Source organism: Myotis yumanensis, unplaced genomic scaffold (genome assembly GCF_028538775.1).
Source record: "Myotis yumanensis isolate MYYU_CA2020_CCGP unplaced genomic scaffold, mMyoYum1.0.hap1 SCAF_1, whole genome shotgun sequence".
In the NCBI taxonomy this organism is placed as follows: domain Eukaryota; kingdom Metazoa; phylum Chordata; class Mammalia; order Chiroptera; family Vespertilionidae; genus Myotis; species Myotis yumanensis.
Genome location: NW_027223752.1, coordinates 23,951,682 through 23,972,585, shown reverse-complemented (window position 1 = coordinate 23,972,585; position 20,904 = coordinate 23,951,682). Strand labels below are relative to the sequence as shown.

The 20,904-nt window shown below is 41.3% G+C and overlaps 1 protein-coding gene across 1 annotated transcript in view; it reads right to left on the bottom strand.

Moving 5' to 3' along the window:
• Positions 1 to 8,708, bottom strand: part of SEL1L (SEL1L adaptor subunit of SYVN1 ubiquitin ligase) — a 47,966-nt gene extending 39,258 nt beyond the window's left edge. The window contains exons 1-3 of the mRNA XM_070415511.1: positions 8,544 to 8,708; positions 2,351 to 2,388; positions 774 to 1,005 (exon numbers count right to left, since the gene is read on the bottom strand). Coding sequence (XP_070271612.1) covers positions 774 to 1,005; positions 2,351 to 2,388; positions 8,544 to 8,613 — 340 coding nt within the window. The 5' untranslated portion in view covers positions 8,614 to 8,708. The remainder of the gene's footprint in view (positions 1 to 773; positions 1,006 to 2,350; positions 2,389 to 8,543) is intronic.
• Between the last annotated feature and the right edge of the window lie 12,196 nt (positions 8,709 to 20,904).

The window sequence follows — 20,904 nt, the reverse complement described above, 5'->3', positions numbered from 1 at the left end:
AAAAAAGCTGGAAAGAGTAATTAATTCTCCGTGATGTTAATAGCTGCTATTTCTAGTTGATGGGATTAAGGTATTTTTAATTTTTTAGATTGGTTTTTCTATTAATGAGTATGGAATATCTGTAATTAAAAATTATATTTTTAAAAGGTGAAAATCTCAATCAAGTCCTGAAAGTGGCTAACAATGGAATAATAAATGGGCATAGCAGTGATCTTTGAACAAAATGTTAGAAGTGTGGAGGGATAGGGCATAGTGGACACACCTCTGCTGTGATAAAGATCATGTTTTAAATTAAAAAACAGAGGATGTCAAGGTGAAAGTCAGAAGAGGATTAAAGTTTATGTAAGCTTCAATTTCAGAGGAATAAATACCTAGATCAAATTACCTAGGATGACTGAAAAGGTACGGCAGTAAAAATCCTAACACAATTCTGAAAATAACCAAAGTAGCATGTTAGACAATCCTTCCTGAGTTTCTATTGTGTGTACCACTCTCACAGATTATTACATACTGGGGTCCAAAAATAAATGTTAGAATAAATATAATACAAATTCAATTTTGACAGTTGAATTTGGCCAATGTAAAGTGGGTCAAATCTGTTAAGTGAATAACTCTTAACTTTGATATGTGAAAATCTTATAAAACTAAATTTTATACATTATATGTGGTTAATAATCACTAAACCCAGATTTCTGCATCTTTTTACACTAGCTTTAAAATTTCAGTCATTTCCTTCCTAAATTAGGCAAAAGCAAAGAAAAAGTCCAGACTACCTGGTTTCCGTACTTTCGTTGGTTCTTCATAATCTTTGTTTTCTGGATTTGAAGATTCTAGAAAGCTGATTTCCTCGGTGCCACTTTCCCCTTCTTGGCTCCTGAGGCTGTCTTCCTCCTCCTGAATAGGTGATTCTAATTCCGACTCTTCTGAATCAAGAAATATCTGACCAGCGACTACTCTGCCTGCTGTGCTGTGGTCCTTTACCGGCTCATCTGATGGCAAAGAAGTCTGAGAACAGAAAATATTTTTAGTTATCAACAGTACCAAAATTTGCTTCAATCTAATCTGACCATTACTTTTATAATACAGAAGATATCTCTCCTACAGCTCCCTGAATGTGCCATACTTGCTCATTTCTATAGGTTTTTGTAGGTGTTCATCACATTGTCTGCATCACCTGCCTAACTCTGACTCTTCAAATTTCAACTCAGATGTTACTTTTTCCAGGGAGCCTTTTTTTTTTTTTCTGATGCAAACAGCTGCTGTATTTCTGCTAAAGTGACAGTAACACAGATAAGGCAAAGAGCTGAGCTGGGCAAGGGATAGATTGTGCAAAATGGAAACCTAACATAAAAAGACACACATACCAGTAGCCTCTTTAAGGCAGGGAGAGAGGGAAGGAGGGAGAGAGTCTTGCATGGGGATTGAGTCTGCAACTTGGGCATGTGCACCAACCAGAAACCTTTCGGTGCACAGGACCACAGGATGACACCCAACCAAATGAGCCATACCAGCCAGGGCTGGGAAGCCTTTCTTAATTCCTAAAGTCTGGGTTAGGATCTTCCCATACATGCTCCCAACATATCTTATATTTCCCCTTATGATAGCCCTGTACTATAACTTCCTGTTTCTTATCTATATTCCCTCTAATCTAGAGATCAGGGATTATAACTGGTTGTTCTCCTTGGATACATAATAATTAGCTTTATCCATTCAATCAAGCATTTTAAGTGCATAACTCAATAGATTTTTTTTAAATGATGTAAGTAAAAATAAATGGTAGAGAGTCTTCAAAATTTAAAAAACTAAAAATTAAAAAGAATAAAATCAATCTCTCATCCCATATAATAAAGATGTAATATGCAAATGGTCATTACATAATGACCGACCATGTAATGACCAGATCACGAATCAGCAGGAGGGTGGGGCAGTGAGCTACAAGCGGGAGGCGGAGAGCTACAGGAGGGGGCAGGGCAGCAAGCTATGAAGGGAGGGGCATGGAGAGCTACTGGAGGGCAGCAGCGAACTACTGGCACACGGATTTGTGCGCAGGGCTACTGGTTAAGCAATAAGAGCCTGAAGGCTCATACACATACACAAGCAAAAACACATGTGGGAACATTCAAGTTGAAATTAAACCTAATAACCAACACTCTTAATGGAAATATTTATTATTTTCTCTCCCATAGGTCAGTGGTTTTTTTCTTACCGAAAAACTGGAACTATATTGATACCTGCTATCTTTTCTTTTTCTTTTTTTAAATCCAATTCTGTTGCTCAAAACATGTAGATTTCATATCCTTTGTTTTAAATCAGGCATCAAATATGAGTCAATGCAAATGTTAGTACATACCTTGGAATCTAAGGATTCATCCTGGCCGCTTTCATCATCTGTAAAGAAATTTTAAGACAACTTAGTCATCTTTCTTGTTGGGAAGTCACAGGTATTAATAAAAGAAAGCATTTGATAAGTACAACAAATAATAATCAGACACTGGATAAATAAAATTAGAATTCTCTAAAGCTGGTTGTATTCAACAACAGCTCAGAAAAGATTACCTGAAAGGAGAAAAAGGGGGTGAGGTGGTAGTTTTTCCAGGAAAGACATTTGTTTGATCTGTTATACAGGTAGGAAGACCAACAACTACCACACCAAAACCAGATACCATTCTTCTGTATATATTCAGACTACTACCGAGAGTGAGTTACTAAATTTATAAAAATTAGTCTCTGATTTTGTGGTTCAGGATTCTATTCTTTTCCTCTGCTCAAAATCTGGAGTTACACCAGCTTATGTTAGTGCTGATTAGCACTTTTCGTTCACTAAGACTACTAAAGATGCACCCTAAGAACTATTATTATTTGACAGCAGAGTTGCTATACTTAGATAGTTGTGTTCTATTTTACTGAAGAGATAACCAGATACAGGTAAAAAGTAGCATCATACTATCATGTATTCATTCACAAAAGATATATTTATTAAGAAATCAATAGCTTGTATTAAATAGACAATGAATCCAACCACTAATTACACCTTTTTTCCAAATTCACGTCTGCTGCTTTGGCTTTGCCCAATTACATTAATTATCCTTCTATTATTCTGTGTTTTCCTGGAATTACTTCTATTCTGGCCACTTACTCTTTTTCCTATTCTTTTTTTTTTTTTTTTGGTCAATCCTCACCGGATAATTTTTCCCCCCATTGATTTTTATTTTTAGAGAGAGTGGAAGGGAGGGGGAGAGACAGAGAGATATGGGGTCTGGGGATTGAGCCTGCAACCAAGATGTTGTGCCCTTGACTAGAATTGAACCGTCAACCCTTCAGTCCAAGGGCCAACAGTCTAACCACTGAGAAAACTGGCTAGGGCCTGTTCTTATACAAATACATTTGACAACTCCATGTCCATATGCAAATGTTTGGTCTTTATGTTTGTGGCCAGTTAACAAATAGAGGATCTCAAAGCTTCCATTTACTCTTAAAATTACGTAATTTTAGCTAGGAATGAGCTTCAGTTTTGCCTGTTCCATAAGTTATATGAGAAATTAACCAGTAGACAAAATGTTGTAAGACCATGTGATTTTTACTAGAAAATTTTGTGTTATGGTTGCCATTTATCTTTACTTCATATGGTTACATTATTCATAACCTGTAATTCTAAGATATAACAAAAACATGTTTTGGAATTTGTATTATCACTGAGCTAACCTTTAATAAGTATAACCAACTCAAAATTATGTACAAAACAAACAACTCTATTTCACAGTATTGGCTTCTTTTGAATATTTGAAAAAAGTCTATTAGTGAGGTTTTGTCATATACAAAAGTGCTGTCAATTCAAAGAAGCTTAAGTTACAGCTCCTTTCATATCACTGCTTTTAGATTACCTTTCACATGTTTTCATTCTGGTGAGTGGGGGGAGGGTATAGCATGTCTTAATCCACAGTGCCTATACATTTAGGTAGTGATGTCAATCCTATACAATAAAAGCCTAATATGCTAAGTGTCTGACCGTTCAACCAGTTGCTATGATGTGCACTGACCACCAGGGGGTAGATGCTCCAACTGGTAGGTTAGCTTGCTGCTAGGGTCCAGCCCATAGGGACTGGGCGAGACAGGCCGGACACTCCCTGGAGCCCTCCCATGGTCCCTCCCCACCTTATCATGCACCAAACCAGTGGGGTCCCTCCGCCTGGCCTGGCCCCTCTCACAATCCGGGACCCCTCAGGGGATGTAGGAGAGTTGGTTTTGGCCCGATCCCCGCAGGCCAGGCCAATGCACTGAACCTCTAGTTAATTAATAATCATCCAGCATGCTAACTTCTTCACAGTTATCACCCAAGTTCTAACATATGGTTCAGTTTCCATTCTCAACAAATCTTTGGACAAAGGGAAAAAAATTCATCTCTATTATATATCGAAGTTGTATGTGTGAATGTATTTAATTAATCACAAACATTAACTAGTTAATAAATCAAGAGCAGAAATGGTAAATCCCTAAATACTGAATCAGTGGTTCTCAAACGTCCTAATGCCGCAACCCTTTAACACAGTTCCTCATGTTGTGGTGACCCCCAACCATAAAATTATTTTCGTTGCTACTACATAACTATAATTTTGCTACTGTTATGAATCGTAATGTAAATATCTGATATGCTATATGTGTTTTCCAATGGTCGTGACCCACAGGTTGAGAACCGCTGCTTTAGATTATCTGGAATTCTTAAATCACTAAATTTAGTATCCTGTCACAACAGGCACATATGCACCTAATCATTAAATAATACAGATGCCTATAAATAAATTTTAAGACATATACATTTGAGATACTACAAGCTCTTAGGCATTCATATGTTTCTGAACTCCAAGAGACATGGAAACTTGTGACATCAGGGTTATTTCATGTGAATTGCATCATGCTTCTCTCTCTTTCTTTTTTCTCTTCACAAACAGGAATAGATACTAAGGTTACTGGCAAATAAGATAATTTTTTCTCCTTTACTAAAGTGGGAGAAGCTACCTCAGATGGTAGTTTTAAAGCATAAGTTATTTTCTCTTTTAAACTGATATAGCTACTCACACAACACATTTAAAGAAGTTGCTTATAACCTGAAACTTCTGATGTGTAGAAATCAGGTAAGAATTAAAGACATTGAAATTACGCATCAATAAAACAAAAATAGTAATGCTTTTATCAGACATCAAGCAACAGGAAAAATGAAGAAGGATTCAACGAGGAGTTATGGATTTCTCACTCAACACTATCACATCCAAAGCATAATGGCTTGTATTACTTTAGTAATCGCACACCTTCCTTTGAAAAAGATCAATTTTCATTTTTATTTTATTAGCTAACAAAACTGCAAAGTACCATGGATATTCTTTCAGGAAAAGTAATGATTACAAATTCATTTTCCAATCCATCATGTAAATTACACTGATACACCTTCAAACAGAAAATCTTAAAGAGTTTGGTGCAAAGAGACATCCTGTTTTCCGCTTTGCCACTGAATCTGTGCGGATTCTAGGATACTCCTGATTCTTAATAACTCCTATTTTGAAGTCTGGAGACCTGGGTTCAAAACCTGACTTCATTATACATTGATGTTATCCATGTGGTTCAATATGGCAAACTTGCTCAGACTCCTTTTCCTCAATGTACCAAAGAAAATAATACCATCTGCCCTGTTGACTCACAATATTTTTGAGGAACAAAAGCACAATGAAACATCCCTGCAATCTCCAATCTATTCTTTGAATATATGGTATTAATACAACTATTACTTGAAATACCTAGCAATGGACCTAATGTAAAAGATGCTGTAAGGGTGCTTGGCCCAAAGAGAGAAAAGTAAACCATTTGCCTCTTCCTGCCAAAAATAAGAAAACATGTATTTCTAAGTGAGAAAAGCTACAGTACTTTTCACTATTATCTTGGGAAAATAAAGGAGAAATATCTTTTCAATATCCTCCTTTAAATTTATTTATTTACAGAGAAAATAAAACATTTCCCATAAAAGTATCATTTTTATACATGCCTCTAAAACAAGATATTAGATAATAGCTACTGACAGTGATAGGATCAAAATTCTTTTTGCTGGCTGATTATCATATTCTACCTGCTAATAAATGCAACTTCTTCTGGGTAACTATTAACATTCGCACTTTTTAAATCAACACAAAATTATAACCCAAAACCCAGATTTTTAAATAGAAACAACTCTTTAAATCTAAACTAAAATTGAGGCTGACATCCCATATAAATAAGCAATTTAATGAATAAAAAAGTCAACTGAAAATCCACGTACTCAATTTATAAAACTCTATCTCACATAAGTATTTTATGATATTTGCACTTCCTATCAGCCCAGCACAGCCTTTATTATCTGTCAGTATGCACATCTATATTATTTAGTTCTCTGCCTCTACCAGAGAAATGTTTTGGCACAATTTAACTACAACTGAAATCACAGCAGACATTTCTTGAACTTACATCAACACAACCCAAAGATTTAGCACTTCAGTAATAACAGTTTTCTATTATAACATACTGAGAGTCCCAAATGTTGGTTAACTAACTTCAAGAATCATCTCCACGGACATGAAGCTCTAAGTACATAAAATCTAGTCAAAAGAAGATGCAGGAAAGTGTTTGTATGCTTTAATTTTCTTCCAATTCTGCAAACTGAATTCACAGGGATATATATCATGTTCTTTAAATAGTTCTCACAGTTTAGTGTAAAGAATCACTTGTGAAGCTTGTTAAACTACAGATACCCTGACCTGTTCCAGACATAAAACTGCATTTTTAACAAACCTCTAAGAGCAATTCTGATACAGGTGGTCCATGGTCCATCAAGTACTCTACCATCTACACCAGTTGTTACTTTTCATACTTCCTTCGATCAAATAACTGCTAGCAGTGCTTCAAGAATTATGTCAAGTTTTAAAGATTTGGTCATTAAACTATCGATGAAAGGGGAGGTGGGCGAGTCAGACCTCAAAGCATGATATTGGCAGTAAAGTAACTAGCATATGCTTGTTGCTCTTGAAATGGTATCTCAAACCACATTATGGATAGAACTTTAGGTTTAGACCTCCAATTTTAGAAGCAGAATGACGTTATGGCATTGACTTACAACTAGGGCAGACAATTTGGGGATTCAAATAACCATCTGGGAAATTTTCTGTTGAAAAAAAAAAAGAGTTGACATTTATACCCTGCCTTGTTCTAAAAAAATGTTAAAGCCACAGAACAGCTGTCTTGTTAACGAAAACTGATTAAAATTCACAAGCTTTACTGTACTAATTATTTATTTCCCCAACACTTAGAAACACTGTTTCTTTACCAAACACACTTTCAAAACAGAAGTTTCCAGATGTAGAGAGACTAAAGTACTAAAAGAAAAAAAAATAATTATTTTTAGAACCAGAGTAGAAATCAGCTAATTTGTAAAATCACAGGAATTTCTGTATCTACATACTAGTTAAAACTAGGTCCTGGCTGGATGGCTCAGTTGGTTGCGGGTTCTATTCCCAGGGTGTATAAGAGGGGCAACCGATCCATGTTTCTTTCTCTCTCCCTTCTCTATAAGATCAATCAAAACATATCCTCGGGTGAGGATTTTTAAAAAAAGTTAAAATTAGTTGCTATGCTTTATAAATGTATAGGGACCGTTATTATTATTATTATTATTATTATTTTTACAAATCATAAAACTACTATCAACAAACATGGGACAACTCAAATACTGTGACACCGAGGTAAAAAAAAAACACCACTTTCTTAGGAATACTTCTTTAAAAGGGGGAGGGAATGAACACAATTATATCAAAGGTTTTCGTGATGAATCAGAGAGACAGGACCATCTCGGGCTGCGTACACCACTGTCAACATCCTGGTTTGGGGGAACCTGGCTCTGCCTAGGGCAGTGGTTCTCAACCTTCTGGCCCTTTAAATACAGTTCCTCTTGTTGTGACCCAACCATAAAATTATTTTCGTTGCTACTTCATAACTGTAATGTTGCTACTGTTATGACTCGTCATGTAAATATCTGATATACAGGATGGTCTTAGGCGACCCCTGTGAAAGGGTCGCGACCCACAGGTTGAGAACCGCTGGCCTAGGGTGTCAAACACCTAATTTACAGACAGATCCCCAAGCCAGAGTGTCAGACCCGATGCCGCACACAGTCCACACGAGCGCCGAGCAAGCTCCAGGGGGTTCCCGCGTCACTGTGGGTCTAACCAGCTGCGGCACTCACTCCCAGGGAGTCAATTCCTCATTCGTGAGGAGTCCTGCAAAGTTTGCTAAGAGAGAAGAGGTGTGGGCACGGGGACCGCCCCTTCTTACCCCCCATTCTCTAGTCCCCTAACCACCCTCTCTCGCTCAGGCCCAAAGAAGCCCACGGAACGACAGCGGCTGACAGGTGGCTGCGAGGTGAGACCAGAGAGAGTGGAGTCTCCAGCTCCAGCCCCCAAGGCCCTGCCCGGGATGGAGGCCGGGGGGGCGGTGGCTCCTGGCCTCCGACCCAGGGGGCAGATACTGACCCGACGACGCCGAGGCCGTGCCCAGCAGCACCGCGCAGAGCAGCAGCGTCAGCCCGACCCGGACCCGCATCCTGCTCTCGGGGCTGCCGCCACCCCCGGGAGCTGTCGCTTTCGCCTCTGACACCACCGACTCTGCCGCCGCCGCCGCCGCCGCCTCGCCGCTGCTCTTCCTGCTCGCGTCTCTGCCCCCACCCCTTCCCAGGCCCCTCTGCCCTAGAGCGCAGCCAATCCCCGCCTGCCGCCACGGGCTCCTCGCCCAATCGCCGCGGTCTTCCCGCCCTCCTCCCTGCCCCGCCCACGGGGTCATGCATTGGCCAATCATTATGCGATGCTCCCACACCGGCTTTCCCGGTTGGGCCACGGCGTCACCGACATGGCCCCAGTTAATTGGTAGCTCCCGGATTCACCCAGCCCGGAATGAGAGCGGGATTCCAGGGCTGGGAAGTCCCCGAGGACTACAAGTGCCACAATGCACTTCATGGGCTTCTCTCGTCGAGTGCTCTCGGGAGGCGTAGTCCACCGTGGGGTGTGCTTTAAAAGTGCAGGTGGCTGTTGGAATTAAAAGAACTTAGCTAACACCTGGGCTGGACACTAACTCAAAGCCTTGAACCCCTGGGCTTTTTTTTTCTTTTGTTAGCCAAAATAAATATCAAGAAACATGCAATGTAATGTGTTCAACTCTTCCTCTTCGTTTAATTTGAAACATTTTAATTGGAATAGTGATATCAGCCCTGAGGAAAAAAACACAACAGGTAGACTGAATTAGAGGTATATATTCTCTGTGAATTAGAGGTATTTTTTAAACTTAGATAAATAAGTACCATATACAGGGTGAGGCAAAAGTAGGTTAACAGTTTTTTTTATGAAAAAACCATACAATAATTAATAAATAATAACACAAAAATAAACTATTTAACGTACTCACAAGTAAGTCTACTTGTGCCTCCCCTCCCCCGCCCCTCTTTATTTAAGGCCCCATGGTAGATGCTACCTGGACAAATTAACCACCCTGCCTGTTTCACTGTTTTCTACTGTAGCGGAGAAAAAAAATTTTTTTCTACATTTTGTTGGCTGGTCTAATAATCTAGCATGAAAGAGACAAACAGGAGAAAATAACTAAACTCATTACATATGTATATACAGGGGTTCCCTAAGAATAATGGGACTCCAGGAAACGTCGGTCAGTTGAGGCTTATATGCCATTCAGGACTACCAAGAGGTAGACAGGGGTCTGGAATTTCTAAGGGAAAGTATGCAATTCACAAGTAGATGAGAAAGAGCAAAAATAAGATAAAGTAATTCTTGCTGGCCATCCAGAACCTATAGGACACAGAGGGAAGTCTAACAAACAGACTTTGCTTGGCTTCCCCCTGTCTGCCACACTTAGGTCATATTATGATGCTAAGGTGATCCCTCCCTTCCTTTAAGCAGGTTTTTCTGAGTTCGTTTAGGTAAGTAAAGGGGGAGGTTCAAAGGTCCTTTCTGAGTCCTTTTGTTTTCTTAAAAGTAACCAGCTTAAATAATAAATATCCCAAGAAGGCATATTTTGGGGAGGCAAACTCTGCTTCCCCTCCCCAGATTTCCACATTCATTAACACACTCTCACCTTCTCATGGGATCCCCTACCTTCTCCCCACTGTCGTTTCTTCTTCTTCTTCTTCTTCTTCTTCTTCTTCTTCTTCTTCTTCTTCTTCTTCTTCTTCTCCTTCTTCTTCTTCTTCACAATTTTGGCATCTTTTCAGTTTCACTTGCATTTAGTCTTGACTGAGCCTTCTCTAACCAGGCCAATTCTCATTAATTTTCATTTTTCTAAGTGTCCACAGGACATTCAGAAGCTTGCTTTGTAAATAGGTTGTAAGCTTACTGAGCCCAGAGACAATTATATAATCCTGTGTATAGGTATATAGCACTGGGTAGGTAAATAGCACATATACGTATATAGGCATTGCCAGCTACTAGGACTAGATAATTATTTATTGATAGATATGTCTTACCTCTAAAGCATTTGAATAATAAGATTCAAAGTACTTGTTATCTACTATAAGTTTAATCTTAAAATGTCTTACAGTGAAATATTAAGGAGCATTTGTACCCCAATTATGCAGAAAATTTACTTCACTCATCTGCACCTCATCTATAAAATGGGTATGTTAATAATACCCTCTTCACCAGGTCTGTTGTGAGGTTCAAAAAACATATGCAGAAAAAAAGTTCTTCCTTCATTACAGATATTATTTCTCATTGATTGCTTGGTTGAAGCAAAGGAACAAAGAATGCGAAAAAGTTAGTTTTATTAAGATGAATAATATTAGTTTCATCCCCTTAATTTAAAAAAAGGTTTAGAGCTATTGTCTTTAGCCAGCAATGAGTGATATACCTGTTCTGAGACTGCTCATAGGACCTTGACTTTTGGGGGAAATTTCAAGACTCCAAAGCAGGTATTGAATACATTGTGGAAAGCCAGCTTTATTTGATCAGCTTGCTCTATTGCATGACAATTAGTTAGTGAAAAGGTTGTGAATTCTCCATAGCCTTTATCCAGCATACACTCCTCAAGGTTTCCTGTCAACATTCCCAGTAAAAGTTATGTACTCACTCTACTAGCACAAACTGTAAAATTATTTATTAATTCATAGACTTCTTTAATATTTGCTCAGCTGTCTGTACTCTGTTTAAGTTGTCCATATCACTGTTCTGAGTCATTGTCATAGGTTACCAAGTTGCAGATAACCTGTTTTCTCTGCATTACAGCACAGCATAAGGCCCAGATAATAAATGCCTTTTATGTGGATAACACTGATGTAACCTTATTCCACTGAAATGAATCAAGCAATCAGTAAATATTGAGACCCTCCTGAAAGTGTTGAGGACTTAAATCCAGCCTGCTCTTCATGTAAGGATGGTGAGACAATGCTGAGAGCCTTTTCCTGAGAATGGAGTGTTTGTCGCTAACTCTAGTCCACTATATCCTTTTCTGTGCTATTCTTAGGGATCTATTTGAGTTGGCAGTGAGGGCAGGCTGCCAGTGCTTGTATCAGCATATCTGCCAGGGTAAAACTAGGGAGAGGCAAGGAGTAAAATATGCCCCCCCCCCCCACCAGAGCTTGGAGGAGAATATATTTTCTTTGATACTCATGAAGTGAATTAAAGTCATTATTTTTGTGTTCCTTTTCCATGGATCAATGAAAATATAAATCCTTGCACCATATTGTGAGATAGAACCTGGTATCTCACATGTACATTCTGATCTCCTTGAAAAAATGGACAATGGCTCTTTTTGTTGTTGTTACCCCTCATCCAAGGATATTTTCCCCATTAATTTTTAGAGAGAGTGGAAGGGAAGAAGGGAGGCGGGGAAGTGAGGGAGAGAGAAAATGAGAGAGAGTAAGAGAAATATCGATGTGAGACAGACACCTTGATTGGTTTCCTCTAGAGCAGGGAACCAAACCTGCAACCTGGATACATGCCCTTAACCAGGAGTTGAACCCAAGAGCCTTCAGTGTGTGGGCCCAGGCTCTAACCACTTAGCACACTGGGCAGGGCTGGACATGGCTTTATTTTATTTTTTTAAATATATTTTTATTGATTTCAGAGAGGAATGGAGAGGGAGAGAGAGAAACATCAATGATGAGAGAGAATCATTGATTGGCTGCCTCTTGCAAGATCAGGGATTGAGCCAGCAACCTGGGCATATGCCCTGACCAGGAATCGAACTGTGACCTATTGGTTCATAGGTCAATGCTCAACTACTGAGCCACCACAGCCGGACTGGACAATGGCTTTATACCTTATCATATCACCTGTAATCCCAGTTACATATCTATGTATATTTAAAGAGGTAATATACAAATTAGGCTGGGACACCGTAATGGTCACCACCAGCTCAAGAGGAGAGGCCTGGTGCGGGCCCAGAGCCTGAGAGAACAACAGACAGGGTGGCCAGTGCCCGGTGAGACACAAACCCGCAGGGGGGGCCAGCCCCCAGGCCCAGCCCTGCGGCTGCGGTGCTGGGTTGCTGGGGCTGGGCTGCTGGGGCTGAAGCGGAAACACAAATTCGCAGGGGGACCGAGTTCGATTCTGATCAAGGGCATGTACCTAGGTTACAGGCTCCTGCCTGGCTGGGGCCCAGGTCAGGGCTCATGCAGGAGGCAACCAATCGAAGTGTGCCTCTCACATTGATGTTTCTCTCTGTCTTTCCCTCTCTCTTCCATGCTCTCTAAAAATCAATGGGAAAATATCTTAATGTGAGAATAAAAAAAAAAGAAAGAAAGAAATGTCATATCCTATGAAGGAGATATCTTGAAAATGCCTAAAGAAAGTTGTCTTGTTTGGTGGTGAAGGGACTGGAGTCAGTGTTGATGAAAACACCTTGGTGGATGTGGTGGCCAGCAGTGGCAGCAGCAGCGAAGTGATAGGGGTGGTGCCTTCCCCTGATCAGTCCAGTTGTCTCCTGAAGAGGGAGGCTAGTCTGCTGTGGGGAGCGGGCCTAAACCGTCAGTAAGACATCCCCTGAGGGCTCCTGGACTGTGAGAAGGGGCAGGCTGAGCTGAGGGACCCTCCCCTCAGTGCACAAATTTTGTGCACCAGGCCTCTAGTTTAGTAATAAAAATAAATAAGCTTTGAATGTTTGTTGTTACTTTCCATGATTATCAAGTGCCATAAAGGTCAGAGTATAGGTCTCAGGTTGTAGAGCAGTGTACTTAAAACACCTATGCTCTGCCCTAGCTGGTTTGGCTCAGTGGATAGAGCATTGGCCTGCAGACTGAAGGGTCCCAGGTTTGATTCCAGTTAAGGGAACATGCCTGGATTGTGGACTCGATCCCCAATAGGGGGTGTGCAAAAGGCAGCCAATCTATGATTCTCTCTCATCATTGATGTTTCTATCTCTCTCTCCCTCTCCCTTCCTCTCTGAAATCAATAAAAATATATTAAAAACAACAACAACAATAACAACAAAACACCTAAGCTCTGAAGCTGAGAGAATGAAAGAGGTGGTGTGTGTGTGTGTGTGTGTGTGTGTGTGTGTTCAGGCTCTATTTACCAAGTTTTATCCTGAAGAGACATTTACTTTGGAAGTGTGTATTCTTTCTGAGCGGAGTTGATTCATATCAGGCAAAGGAAAAGCCAGCATACGTCCATGCCCTGAATAAACGGACAGGCATCTTTTGGTCTCCCCTTTTCCCTGCTCCCCATTGATTTGTTAAACTACTGTAGATTCTGGAGAGAAATTAGATCAAACTAAATCCCAATAAGAATTTCATTAAGTGAACTTTATAAGGTGGAAATAAATAGCTTGGAGCTCCCATTCAATTAAAAATATTTAACTCCTGAGTAGATGGCGATGCATTTAATGTGTGAATGTTGGGTTAGGAACATGATACAGTCATGTGCTGCTTAATGACAGCGATACTTAATGAGAAATGTGTCGTTAGGCGATTTCATACTTGTGCCAACATCATAGCGTGCACTGACACAAACCTAGATGGTATAGCCTGCTACTGTAACTGCACTTTGATAGGACTGACAGCAAGGTAGATAGGTTTGTTTACACCAGCATCACCACAAACACAGGAGTGATTGCAGTGCACACCCTGACCCTGGGCTTTCCTTTTATAATGCAAGTGCCTGAGCTAAGCATTGGTTGCTGAGGCGTCCACTTCAAAGCTGGTGTCCATTTCAAAGGGGCACCTAATTCAAGGAAGCCTATCTCAAGTAAACAATTTGCGAGTCACCAAACTAGTGTAGGGAGCAGCTATAGGGTCAAGCCTCAGATTGACCTGTGGCAGGGCCACAAACAAGTCCCAGCTTGGAGGGCAGAGCCCTCTTAGCATAATTAAGCCTGACCTTGTAGCCCTCCCTAGTTCCTTCCTAGGTAGATAATGGGCTGTGGGAAGTGCAGCAAGTGCTGCCAAAACAAGGTGAAACTCGAAAGTACATTGTAAACATGTTGACCACTTCCTTGTTTTGATCTCACTATAAAATAAAGCCTCGGTGTGCAGGCTGGATCTTTCTGTGTCCTCATCCAGGCATGGGAGATCTGCCAAGCTCTAGCTGTACTCTTTGTCTGTCTTCTTTAATCCTTCACTGCCCCTCCTCAGGTTCACCCTTGGCCATGCTGGCACAGCACAGACTAGATAAATACCCCCTCCCCCCACTCTTTCCCCCCAACTGCCTATTATTACGGAAATAGGCTTCTTTGTTTTAGAGCTTTTGGTTGATTTCTGTAACTGACCATTTGAACTTACTTATTTCTCTTCCCACCTTTTAAATTTTCTCTTTTATGTTTTAAATTAACATGAAACCCTAGGGCCCCTATACCAAGGATCCTCATAATTTTGATTTGATTCATAGCCTTCGTTTTAAAAGTCATTTTTCTCTGCACACTTCACAGACCTAGCCTTTCTCCTTGATAATCAGCAACCCCTGAGGAAGCAGAAGACAGTAGCCCAGTTCTGACTAAGGGTCACAAGGTTTGAGCCTCTGGCAGGCTAAAGATATGTCTTGACTTAAGTTATGTCTCAGCTCCTGAGCCCTAAGGATGAATGACCCCCCTCAATTACCTCTCCATGAAACCAGATAGGGAAATATTGCAGGGGATCCCAGGGCTGAAGAAATGATTTGCTATCTTTATCTCACCTTTGACTAATCAGCTCCTAACACACACCAAATCCCAAATCCATGGTGTCTTGTGATTTTGCCCTGTAGAAGGTATAAGTTACCTGCCCTCTGGAAGCTGGGTATTTTAGAGCATGAGCTCACCTGAACTCTGGATTGACATCAATCCAAATAAACTGTTGTAGAAGAACGGAGAAACCCAAGCGACACTTAGAGAATGGAGTTACACAGCTTTGGTCTCAGAGGAGTTGCCTCGAAAGTCTGAGCCAACCAGTATGGTGGAAGCTCTTCTTTTATCCCCTTTGGATTCTTTGTCCCCCCCAAATATGGATTGAACTTCCAGACCTTTTGTGGGCTTTGAAAAAATCCCTGTGTGTTAGGATGGGGGCCTTGAGACCATATCTAAGGGTCTGGCCTGGCGCCAGCGCTGATAACTCCCTCCGGGGGTTGTGTATTGTTATGGCGTCTGTAAAATGTGAGCATTTAGGTAACAGGTCTTACAAGACCAGATTGTGGAGAAAGGGGCAGTGACTTAATTATAGGTTAACAAGAATGTACATTAGGTTACTGGCACAGCCCCCCAAACATCAGGGTTACATTGGAATTAGCCTTTTAGCCTTCTCAAAACTACTTCCTTCTTCCACCGAAATTCCTGCTCATTCACTTTCTTTTGGCGAAAGCAGGAAGGCAAATGGACTCACATATTGGGGTTTGATAACACACCACTGTTGACCCCAATAAAAGTAGAACCCCAGGTCTGTTCTCTCTCTCTTTCTCTCTCCATCTCTCTCCCCCCGTCTCTCTCTTTCTCTCTCTCTCTTTCTTCTCCTATCCCCCTCTCACCTCACTGTGTGCCCCCTGGTGTGCCTTGTGTGCTCCAGGGCCTATAAGTAATAAACTTTTTTAAAAAAAATATATTTTATTCATTTTTTACAGAGAGGAAGGGAGAGAGATAGAGAGTTAGAAACATCGATCAGCTGCCTCCTGCACATCTCCCACTGGGGATGTGCCCGCAACCCAGGTACATGCCCTTGACCGGAATCGAACCTGGGACCTTTCAGTCCGCAGTCCGACGCTCTATCCACTGAACCAAACCGGTCTCGGCAATAAACTTTTTTTTCTCTCCCAATGTTATCGCTGTAGGGTGTCTTGCAATGTAATAAGAACCATAGGGTTGGTCCAATAATAACAATGGTTTAGAAAGGGGAGATGTCTGTGGGAAGCTCAAGCATGGAGAAGCAGGTGAGTGCTCCTCGGCATTTGTAGTTTTATTGATAGACTGAGACTGCACAAAACAGTAATGCATTGAGATAAGACATTAACTTGACAACGGCTATGAAGTCTCTAGGTGATAGGAATTTTTCAGCTCCATTATCATCTTATGGGATCGTTGTATATCAGGTCTATCATTGACTGAAATGTCATTATGCATGCTTGACTGTATTCATAGGATAATCCTTCCTTTCTTCCTTCTTAAACAAACACTTTTTGGGCACTGTCAATACCCTCTGGCTGAAGAACACCAGGAACACACCTGTAGTTGAACTGTTATCAGTGGGGTGCCTTCTGTGTCCCCACCAGTTACTGGTGGAAGTGGAGTTCTTGGAGTGCCACAGGGAAAAGAATTTCCTGAGACCTCCATGGGAGAGTGAACGATATTTATTTGTGTGGGATTAAACTCCTGGATTTCCAAGGTCCCATCTCCCTCTGTCCTGCCATGGAAAAATTCCAGCCGTGTCTTCAGCAGAGCTAGAATGAAAGCCACTGCACAGGGTTTCTGCTCCGTGTTAAAGCATAGTCCAGTCCAGCATCTGGCTTAGCTTGTGTTCCCAGCTGCTGTCCATTGCGTTTAGGGTCTACATGGCCCTGGTCATGTGGCTACTTAAGGCCACATGGCAAGCAAGTGCAGGTCACAGATCAAGAGAGAGTAATGGGGAACCAGAAGGCAAGAGAAAGAGAACCCTTTTTTTACAAAAATGTTTGTATTGATTTGCTAGAGAGAGGAAGGGAGAGGAAGAGAGAGGGACACGTTGGTTGGCTGCCTCCTGCATGCCTCCTATTGGGGATTGAGTCCCAAACCTGGGCATGTGCCCTGAGTGAGAATTGAACTGATCTCCCGTGAGGCAGATGGGGCACTTATCCCTAAATCCTGTTTGTGAAGCCAAGTGTCAGAGTACTTACTCCTGACTACAGTCAAGTGATCCTGCTTGACTATGCCAACTGTAGGAGCACAGGTCCTTCTCGGATGACGGGTATTAGATGGAGAAGACATGAGAAGTCATAGGTGTATAAGAGAGGCTTTATTGCTGACCAAGTAGCCATTGCTACCAAGCAGCCATTAGACACAAAACAGTTCTTCAAAGTAGCTTACAAAGCAACCACAAACATAGGAGCCATTGCACACACAGCAGCCCAACTTTACATAAAACAGTGATGGCGAACCTATGACAGGTGTGTCAGAGGTGACATGCAAACTCATTTTTTTGGTTGATTTCTCTTTGTTAAATGGCATTTAAAATAAATATCAAAAATATAAGTCTTTGTTTTACTAGGGTTGCAAATATCAAAAAAATTTCTATATGTGACACGGCACCAGAGTTAAGTTAGGGTTTTTCAAAATGCTGACACACCGAGCTCAAAAGGTTCGCCATCACTGACATAAAAGCAGCCTCATACCGGCTGGTCAGTAACACACTTTATACTATCTTAGACAAAAGAGGCTTCTTGCCAAATAGTGACATCAGTATTTGGGTTATAAAAAGTATGCCTGTGCAGTGTATACAATACAATCACTGTATCCTTGTGAAACGAAATTTTTGGACTGGAACCCGAATTCTTTGTCCACCAGAGTCGAAGAATGAATCCACGGACAGAAGGTGGTATAGCAAAGGTGGAAATTTATTGAAGAACAAGTACAGACTCCCACATGGGGAGAAGGAAAGAGTCCCACAGAATGAACTCCCACGGGAGGAGGGGGAAAAGGGTCCCACTGAGTTCCTTTTCCCTATGGCTTATAAAGGCTGCAGATCCTGGTGCCTTGATATTCCCTCTGATTGGTCACTATTCCTTTAGACTGGTTACTATAGTAACTCCTGAGCTCAAAGGTGAAACACCACATGGGACATGTGATGTCCTCCTCCCTCATTGTTCTTTTCTTTCTGGCTTTCTTTCTTCTTCTTTATTTTGTAAATATAGACCTTTTTGGCTACTTCCAGCTCCCTTGTCTTATGTAAATGCCACTGTTGCTGCTCCCTGCACCTGGCTTCCTTGTGTTATGGAGATGTACCTTCTCCCCATTTGTAGCCCTGTGTTTTTCCATGGACCCTAATTCTAAAAATTCCCTAAATCTGCCTATATTCCCCTAAAATTCCTGTTTCACTTGCTCAGAGTGGCCTTGAACATCTGGTGTACTCCTGATAGGGCCCCCCCATGACCTTTTGATGCATGGAACAATGCTCACCCAGCTGAGCCACACCGGTGTCTCTTCTTGTACGGGACTAATCCCACCAGGAGGACGTTACCCTCTTGACCTCATCTAAACCTAATCACCTCCCCAAAGCTCTGTCTCCAAATTCCATCACACTGGGTGGTAGGGCTTCAGCATGTGGCTTTTGAAGGTTTGAATGTGACACAATTCAGTCCATAGCACATATTTTCTGCTTCAGATACAGTTAAAGCTGCTTGCAGGCCCCTGCACTTTCCTATATCTTTCCTCTGGCTGGACGGCTTGCCCTTATTTTTTGATAACCTTCCTTTTCAGAACCCAATTCTAAAGTCTAAGAAGCATAAATGGAGTTTAATCCTTCTTTTGCTGGATTTTCTTCCTTTTCATAAAATATTCCTTTGTGCTATCCTCGACTGTATGTATTTGATCTTAAGCATTTTGCTACATATTTTATTCCAAATTATAATTGGGTTGTAGTGAGGCAAGTGCCATGTTTTGCAGAATAAATACTGCTGTTAAGAGAATCTCTTTATTATGAAAAGACTTTGACAACACAACTAAAAGGCCTCTTATCTTTAGCAGTAAGAGACTATATTATAAGCCAGAGGCAGGGAGGAGGGAAGTATGGTAACTCAGAGTTTATTGTGGCAAGATTTAGAATCATAGAATTGTGATCCCTTTATCTCTCATAGAACATATTTCAAAAACTCCATGCTTGAGGTGACTTGTTTAAGATCATATAGCTAGATAATGGTGGTGATATAAACCCAGATCTCTTGGTTTCCAGTCTATGTTTATTCACTAAAATACACTTTTTTCATTAGAAACCTAGTAGGTTGTATTTATTTTCTATTTATGCTTAACAAATTACAACAATGTCAGTAGCGTAAAACATACATTTATCTCTTACAGCTTCCATGAGTCAGGAGTCCTGGCACAGCGTGGCTGAGACCTCTGCCCAGGGTCTCCCAAATCTGCATTTGAGGTATCTGTTGCCTGGAGTCCCCTTCCAAGCTGACAAGGGTATTGGCAGAATTTGTCTCCCTGAAGCTATAAAACTCATGGCAGCACACGCATTGCTTCTTCAAGGCCAGCAGGTGAGAGTGTCTGTTTCTCTGAATCTCTGGACCATAAACCTTCTTTTAAAGGGCTCATCTGATTAGGCCAGGCCCTGCCGGGGTAATCTCCCTTCTTATGAACTCAAAGCCAACTGATTAGGGACCTCATATCTATGAAAAGTCCCTTCACCTTTGCTGTAGAGTGTAATCTAATCATAGGAGTGACATCCATCACATTCGAAGGTTCTAGTCATGCTCTAGGCCAGGGGACTATAGAGTGTGTGTATGTCTTATTACTTTTTTTAAAACTTTTTTTTAAAATTGATTTTTAGAGAGAGAAGAGAGAGGGAAAGACAGAGAGAAATATCAATGTGAAAGAAACACATTAATTGGTTGTCTCCTGCACACGCCTGACCAGGGCCCAGGCCAGGGAGGAGCCTGCAACCGAGGTACATGGCCTTGACCAGAATCGAACCCAGGACCCTTTGGTCCACAGACCGACGCTCTATCCACTGAGCCAAACTGGCTAGGGCTGTTGTGTTAATTTTTAAAAATTAGGAAAAGCAGCAACAGGGAAAACCAGTTACTTCTTGTTTTTTTTTTTTTTTTTCTGCAAAAAGCTTTATTGTATCTATTTGGTCCACTATATGTGAGAGGGCTCCAGGGTGGTTCAAAGGCTGCCTAGTGGCTGCAGGGAGAGGATCAGGCAGAATTGGGGAGTGCAGGGGCCCCTCAGAAGCCTTTGGGCTCCACAGGCTCCTAGTCATGCTTGAGGGTGAACCTTTTTATTTTATTTATTTCTTTATTGTTAATCCTCACCCAAGGATAGTTTTTAGAGAGAGTGGAAGGGAGAGGGAGAGACAGAGAAACATCGATGTGAGAGAGACATCGATTGGTTGCCTCCCTCATGTGCCCCCACCAGGGTGGGGGATCAGCTTACAACCGAGGTACATGCCCTTGCCCTTGACCATAATTGATAATTGAACCAGCGACCCTTCAGTGTGTGGACCGACGCTTTAACCCAGTGGTTCTCAACCTTCTGGCCCTTTAAATACAGTTCCTCATGTTGTGACCCAAACATAAAGTTATTTTCGTTGCTACTTCATAACTGTAATGTTGCTACTGTTATGAATCGTAATGTAAATATCTGATATGCAGGATGGTCTTAGGCGACCCCTGTGAAAGGGTCGTTCGACCGCCAAAGGGGTCGCGACCCACAGGTTGAGAACCGCTGCTTAACCAG